At 47.0% G+C, this 7,925-nt stretch overlaps 1 protein-coding gene across 4 annotated transcripts; it reads right to left on the bottom strand.

Annotated features, from left to right (window-relative positions):
- Nucleotides 1-284: 284 nt before the first annotated feature.
- Nucleotides 285-7,481, bottom strand: LOC131413793 (HLA class II histocompatibility antigen, DQ beta 2 chain). Of its 4 annotated transcripts, XM_058554667.1 has the most exons (6): nucleotides 7,281-7,481; nucleotides 5,569-5,838; nucleotides 2,046-2,327; nucleotides 1,460-1,570; nucleotides 950-973; nucleotides 285-344 (listed from the first exon to the last, which is right to left on the bottom strand). In XM_058554667.1, exons 1-6 carry the CDS (start codon nucleotides 7,387-7,389, stop codon nucleotides 331-333), a joined length of 810 nt encoding a protein of 269 aa, XP_058410650.1. In that variant the 5' UTR covers nucleotides 7,390-7,481; the 3' UTR covers nucleotides 285-330. The 4 variants fall into 4 exon arrangements, with proteins under 4 accessions (XP_058410650.1, XP_058410651.1, XP_058410649.1 ...); XM_058554668.1 differs by lacking the exon at nucleotides 950-973; XM_058554666.1 differs by lacking the exon at nucleotides 285-344 and having other exon boundaries at nucleotides 904-973.
- Nucleotides 7,482-7,925: the final 444 nt, after the last annotated feature.

The following is a 7,925-nucleotide window of genomic DNA, read 5'->3' as shown; positions in this document are numbered from 1 at the left end:
ATGATAAAAGCTCTACAGTCAGGTAAATGGCTTCAATGTACGTCTCTTGTACAGTTTGTGGGAGGAGAATGGAAACAGAAAAAACCCTTTGGGACGCTGCTGGCAGCAGTTGCACAGGCAGAGGCTCTGGGGTCAGTACAGAAAGCAGCGTCACAGTCAGATCCTCAGGGCAGAGTTCACAGGAGGTGACCCGGAGACTGCATCAGAGTCACTGTAGGACTCTAATCTCAGAGAGGGACAGGCTGACAGAGGCAGCTGGGAATTCTTAGCAAGGACAGGCAGGCATTACAGAAGAGCAAAAACCAATCCCAGTCACAGTATCCTCAGGCGTCAGCGCAGGAGCCCTGTAGAAGAGAGAGAGTGATCAGCACACGGCATCCTGAGGGATGTGCCCTCTCCCCTCCCCTTGGGCCACTGCAACAACAGACAGAGAAGGCTGAGGGCCAGGGCATATTGTCATAACCTCCCCCAATATCTGTGTAAAGGTGGAATCAGCTAAAGAGGACACAGCACTTCAGCTCCACGCAGATGTGTGGGAGGCAGGGGAGCAGCTGTTATCCTTTGGGGGGAAATAAAGATTTCACTCTTTTTAGTAAATTAGATGATAATTCACCTTCTTTCCACGACTAGTAGCCTCTTGCAGTCACTTATAAATCCACACAACCAGTACCCACCAATATGTGGCACAAAGTGGGAATCACCCTGGTGTCTAACACCCAAGAGGTGGCTCTGGCCCTAAGTTTTACAGTTAAGATACCACCCAAGTTATGGCCTGGTTCTAGGGAACAACCTCAGGAGATTCCCACAGAAACTGAGCAAACCTCCCCTCTAACCTTGCGGGTAGAGGCAAACAGGCCATGAACTGAGACCATTGTGCCCAGGTCTCACCTCAGCCCTTCTCTCTTTACCTGTCCCCACACTCCCCACTAAATTGAAGCAGAAATAGTACCTGCTGGCGGAGGCCCACGAGGTCCTACAAAAGGAAGATATACAGAGAAAGGTCTCATTACACAAACAGCCAGTCCCTCACTCACCCCAGAGGGAAAAGAAATATGCGACTTAATTGGAAATTTATTTCCTCTCTACCCGTCGGAGACAAGACCTTAACCAGCCTAAGCTAAAATCCTCCAAAATGAATGAAACTGTCACTAGAAGGAAGGGAAGCCCATGCTCTGACCCTCTTAAAGGAGGAATCTTTTGGAAAGGATCCAGCGAGGCATGAAGGAAGTCCTAGAAGACATTCCACCAGTCACTTCTGAGGGAGGGCTACCCTATAACCAGGAAAATCAGATTGTAACGTCTCCCGCTAGGTTATTCCACCTCCTCCCACCACCATCCCAGCATCCTTCCTTTCAGGGTCAGGAGTAAGAGGCCTCCCTCAACATCTAGAGGCAGAGGCCTCCCTGAACAGACGGTGTCAGTCATAGCTCATCTTCTCCCTTTCTCCATAGTGCCTTACCCTTCTGGCTCCTGTGACGTATGATAAGGCCCAGCCCGAGGAAGATCAGCCCCAGCACGAAGCCCCCAATGCCACTCAGCATCTTGCTCTGGGCAGACTCAGAACGCGCCCCTGGGGAGCAGAGCGTGAGTGTCAGTATTTGTCCCCACAGCCCACAGTGTTCCTTTGGGAAGACTGAAGTCCAGTCTGAGGTACAGGAGGTGGAGGTGCCAGGGAACCTAGTTCTCCATTCTGACCACCCCTAGGGGAAGAAAGAACCTGCCAATCCTTGGACACAGTGGGTGCAAGGGTGGTGGGGGAAGCAGATCCCTGCTCCTCAGGAACACATCCATAACCTTAGACTCTAAGATCCTAGTCACCAGCCATAATAGTCAGTCCCTCAGAGCTCTCAAGGCTGGGATCTGGGGCCATGGCGTGTAGGGTGATCTCTCTATTTTCTACAAAGACAATGAGACTAGAGGTGCTTTAGTCTCCTGTGATTTCCAGCTCAGTAGTGACATCAGAGATAAGGGACGGGATGGGCCACAGGAAGCACTGCCCTCTGTCCTGTGGGGCCCAAGGTGAAAGGAAACAAACTACCCCTTACGCCACTGCACTGTGATGGGGCTCTGGAGGCTGGGGTGCTCCACGTGACAGGTGTAGACATCTCCTCGCTGGGGAGTTATTTCCAGCATCACAAGGATCTGGAAGGTCCAGTCCCCGTTCCTAATAAGGGGGGTGGACACAACGCCAGCTGTCTCCTCCTGGTCATTCCGGAACCACCGAACTTTGATCTGGGCTGGATAGAAGTCTGTCACCGAGCAGACCAGCAGGTTGTGGTGGTTTAGAGCCTCTGTCCTGGATGGGGAGATGGTCACTGTAGGTTCCACTGAGGGGAGGAAAAGACATAATGAGTTGTGAGACCAGACAGCAAGTCTCCCCATGAGGAGAGTCTTCCTTGGTACCAGAGTGGAAAGATCCCTGGACTCCAAGTCTTGGATTAGGATCTGAGCTTGGCCACTTTTTAGCTTGAATAAACACATTAGTCAGTTTGCTTTTCAGAGTCTCAAGAGATGAGTAATCATCCAAAGGGAGTTATTCTGCTGATACTCATTATATAAATGAACCACTTTAAAATTATAAATTACTATTTTATACAGGCCACTATTCACGATATTTAAAAAAATAAAAATAATAAACCTGGACTTCTTTTCCTCCACACCTATTGAAGGTGATCATCAGGATTAGCGCTAGGGACTCATGCTAGGTTAGCGACACTGTTTTCTGTTAGTTCCAATGCACCAACAGTAGAGGAAACACAGTAAATTCCCCACTCTCCTGCTGGCCACAAGACCATCAACACTAGTCATAGCCCCACATGGACTGAGAATTAAGAAGATATGGATATTTCTATGTCCAAAAAAGTCAGAAAACAGTGACTATCACACCCTTCCTACAAAGCAGTGCCTTTCAAACAGGCTATGTTCCATAATTCTCATCCTGTAATACTAACAAAATTTGAGAACAAGAGCACTTCTTACAGTTGTTGATCGACAAAGCATCTCTCTCAGCTTTTACCCTAACCTTTGCTCAAATGCCATACTATGGAGAACGCCCCACAAACATGTGTATTATTAGACACATGAACTTCCATCTCTGCATCATATATGCCACCTATATTTTATTCATTCCTTGATTCATTTATTTATTCATTCAACAAATATAAATTTGACAAGCACTGGGAATCCAAAGATAAACAGCAGACCATGGGCCCCAACCTTACAGAACTTGCAATTTAGTAATGGAGGCAAAAAAAAATGAATGTTATTTCAAAAGTTTGTAATTTTTGAAGGAAAAGAAAGGGAACCTTAAAAACAAATAGCCCATGCCTTGATTCCTTTATCTTCTCAGGTTGCTACTCATGGTCAAACATGACACAGCTCTCCCTACCTATTTTACACATCTTTTCCTTTACCTCTCCAGCCATTTTATTGCATCTCCCTTATTCCCTTAGCATGAAACTACAGTAAATATTTTATGTGTTTTATTTATTTGATAATACATTATGCTCTTTCATTTTCTTTTTTTCTCTAATTTTCTTTTAACATTTGAGTTTACTTACTAGCTACCTACCTATTTTATCCCCTTGCTATCAAGGATCACTTCCTTGTTCTGAAATCAGACATCATCATGTATGTTCTCTATAGAAAATATTCTGAGATTCTTGCAGAGGTTGACCTGGGTTAATGAGAATGTAATGGAAACACAAGTATAACGGGGACTTGCTGAAGTCAGCAAGCAGTCTCCACACTCTGATCAAATGGCACCCATGAGCCATCATCGGGAAGGAATCATGTTTTCAGTTTGGACTTTAACTCTTGTTCAGGCTCTCCTTCCTGGAGTCTGACTGAAATCATAGTCAGCCATCAGAGTCAGGACTTATAAATCTGTTCATCTTAAACAGACTGGGAGTAAAAACAGAGGGCACAAATTCAAGAGAAAAATGTTAGAATCATTTTTATGAAAAAGAACTGAAAGGGCAAAAATATAAGTTCTTGGTGGCATTAGGACATGGGTCAGAAGGCAAGAGAGTGTAAAGTCAGCTAAAAGTTATGTGAACACGGTAGATAACACCGGGGTCAGACTAGGGATTAACCAGTGAGTTTTCAGTCCCCTGAAAGTATCATTTTGTCCCACCAACATTGAGAATAGGCAAGAACAGACTCGTATCGCTGCTTCTGGTCATAACTGGCTTTAACAAGGCTTTGCATCCATTAGACTCCATACGTAGTAAAGAACATAATGACTATTGTGTATTTTAGGGAGGTTTCAGGACATGGTAAGTAACTGTGGTCCAATTACTTAAAGTGTTTATTATGAACCACTATAAGCATATTAAAGAGGTGATGCTAATCTCTAACACACAAGGTAGTTGTGAAATTAAATGGCATAATATAGATGGTGTTTGGTAAGTTAATCGTCTAGAAATAAGTGCTCATTAAATGGGTTTGATTAACCTTAAAAATGTCTACCTCTGAAGTGGATGGTGATGCTGGGGGTGGGGTGGGGGGCAGAGGGAGGGAGAACAGGCAGGGTCTAGGCCCAAAGAAACCTGAAACAATTTTTATTCAATAATCTAATAGCATCAATTTATTTACTCAAAAACTTCAGCTCTTTCTATTGTGCTATTTGTTGAGGTTTTCTAATAAACTAAAATTCTGCCCTACAACACCATTCAAGTGTTGTTTTTCGGCAAATATTTTTTTCCTCAGACTTTGTATTCATAAATTCTAAATTATTAAGATCTAAGTCAATAAGAGTTTACACTTTAAAGCATTAAGCAAAATAGTAAAGAATAATCAATAAACTCAGTTTTTAAGGCTCTACTAATCCTGTTTTCTTTCCAGTCTAAGTGGATGGGCAGCTGAGTACATTTATTCATTAATTTCACAAAGGTTTATTGAGCTTTCACTGTGCCAGTCAATTTGTCACGTACCAGGCATGCAAGGATATTTAAGACAGTCCCTTGCCTCAGAGAGGTCCAGGACTAGTGACAGTCATGTAAGAAAACAGAATTAAGATGAATAATAATTTGAAAGCAAAAAGTCAAAACACAGTATGTCACGACTCTGATATATTACCACAAGTGCAAGGTGCCCTGCCTGCAGTTGGGCAGCAGCCCTAATGCCACCAGGCCTGGCCCCTTAAGCGTCGCAGCCCAGGGAGCTCTGAACAACCGCCTTGCAGGGAGAGCTCACAGCAGGGCCGCGGGCGGGGAGGAGGGAGGCCACTCTGCACAGGGCACTGCTTAGGCAAACGTGAGGAAGGAGGAAGCGAACACACCTCGGGCACGAGGCGGGGATGAGCAGAATTAGTGGAAAGAAGCAGAGGGAGCGGGGCCACACTGGGCAGGCCTGGCCCGCCTCTGCTGGACGGTTCCAGGGCTGAGGACTTTGGCCCCCACTCTGCCTTCAGTCCCGCCCTCCGCCGCGGGACGCGCCCCGCCTCCCTGTCCCCTCCGTGGGCCCGGGGCTCGGGCCCCAGAGGCCGCCCCTGCCGCCGCCCTCCGCGCGCTGAGACTCGGCCGGGCCGACAGTTGGCCCCGCGGAGGGCGGGCGGCCGGCGCTCACCTCGGCGCTGCAAGGTCGTGAGGACCTCCGCCTGGTAGTTGTGTCTGCACACCGTGTCCACCGCGGCCCGCTCCTGCTCCAGGATGTCCTTCTGCCCGTTCCAGTACTCGGCGTCCGGCCGCCCCAGCTCCGTCACCGCCCGGAACTCCCCCACGTCGCTGTCGAAGCGCACGAACTCCTCCCGGTTGTAGACGTATCTGGCCACACCCCGCACCTGCTCCGTCCCGTTGGTGAAGTAGCAGAGCCCCTTAAACTGGAACACGAAATCCTCTGCGGGGAATCACCGCCCGTCAGTCAGGCCGCAGCCCCACAGGCCAGCGCAGCAGCCGCTGTGTCCGTGGCGTTCTGGGTCTCGGCCAGTTGGGTCCGCTAAACCGGAAACCCGGCAGAGACCTCGGGCTCCCGCCCAACCCGGCCCTATGCGCCTTCCTCTGAACCCGAGATGCTCAGGCTGCTCTTCCCCAGGCCTGCCCGCCCCACTCTGAGGGCTTCCAGAATTGCCTTCATATAAGGAAAGGACCGCCTTGTCTGGAAGGGCGAGCCCTGGGACCTGAGAACTGAGTAAAGAGGACAGTAGGGGTGATTGTACATCGATCCCTGAACTCAGAGGAATCAGGACGTTCTCACATGAAATCCCATTTTCCATAGAATTCCTGGGAACCTCAGAGACAAACAAGTATCCACATAAGCACAAGAGTTCAAGGAATGACGAGAAAGGTCTAGAATTAAGCTTGTTCTCGTCCTGACAAGCATATTTTCTTGGTCCCTGGGCAAAGTGCCTCCCTTCTCATGCCTGGGTTTACTCTGAGTTTCTGCCACCCCCGCCCCATCCCACCGAAGTGTGATGTTCTCTCACTCCTGTGTGTTTATGAGACTGACCCCTCCCCAGTCCCAAAAAGAAAAATTTTATTCATAGAAAGAGCACACTTTCAAATTAGATAAATTGAATTCTAATTAAACTGTGCCAATTAGCCTTGACAGAGTGTCTATATCATAAGCGTAATTGTAGAAAAGGAAGTCATAATACCTATACATGGGGTGTTAGGAAGATTGAGAGAAAATTTACATAAAGATACTAATCCTGTTTCTGAAGTGAATGGTTTCTCAGCATGTATTATATCCCCTCTTTACATTCTCCTTTCCCTAAATTTAGTCCATGGTTAACTCCAGCAAGAATCCCACTTAAGTTACTATTTGACCATAAATCAGTGAAACTTGAAGACTCCCTGTCTATGGTCACCCAGTCAGCTTCACTCAAATACCAAGTTTGCCTCCATGAGCCCTCCACTCAGAGTCAAGGATGTGGAGTCCTTTTCCTCAAATATGAGACTATAGAGACCATTGCTGCCCTCCATTTCCCCAACCCAGAATCTCATTATTTAGTTCACATCCTGAAATGACAAATCTCACTGTCTTCTTCAGAGAAATTCATATCTTCCAAAACAACCCCATGCTCACTTTGTCTTGGCACTAGTAGTAGATGCACACTTGTCTCCTCCTCCCCATTAGAACATCCTCAGGCTTGAGCCCATGGGATGCGGATTGTCCTCACCTTGTCATTAGAACGTGGGAATGAGAATGTAACCATAGCTGTCTTTCCCACAGAAAGATTGTATTCTGAGATCATAGAATCCCCTACACCCCAGCCCAAGGGTCCCTCAGAGCCTATTCCCCAGAGTGGTGGCTCTGGAGAACAGCTGCCCTGCACTTACGTGGGGAGTCTCTGCCCTCAGCCACTGGAGTGGTCAGCACCACCAGCATCACTGTCACAGCTGCTGTGCAAAGGCCTGTGGGGATCTGCAGAGCCAACTTCCCAGACATAATTGAGAACAGAGGAAGACGTAATGGTAGTCAACACAGCTCACACCTGGTGGACCTGATGTACCCACTTCAGAGAATAAAGACCTGTTAAACCTTCCATGCACAGTAGGATTGGTGAGTCCCTAGGAAAGAAACCAATCAGCACTGGAGCTGAAGTACCTCATCTGTCTCCGGGCAGACATTTTTTCTGAAGGTTCTCAATCCACTGCCTGGCACTGTGTCTTCATCAGATTGCACTGGTGAAGATTTCCCTCAGTTTTAGAAGATCTGAAGATTGAATGCCTTGGTGGTTTAAAGAACTGAAAGAAAAGTGATTCAAGAGTCAACATCTTTGTGATATTTAGTTAAAACCTATAGTTCTTATACTTGGAATTTTTAGTAGGGGAAAATAAGTGGGGGTCATATTTCAGGAGAGAGAACATTATTGCCACAGAAATGTTCATTTCTATTGTCTTAGACACTCTGAGGAGCCATAAGTTATGGTGGGGAAAGCAGAGCTCTTAGAAGAAATGGTTTTGAGCTACACAGTTCTACCA

This window comes from Diceros bicornis, chromosome 14, assembly GCF_020826845.1.
Source record: "Diceros bicornis minor isolate mBicDic1 chromosome 14, mDicBic1.mat.cur, whole genome shotgun sequence".
NCBI lineage: Eukaryota > Metazoa > Chordata > Mammalia > Perissodactyla > Rhinocerotidae > Diceros > Diceros bicornis.
Note: the sequence above shows the minus strand (reverse complement) of the source record. Positions and strands in the feature narration are given on the sequence as shown.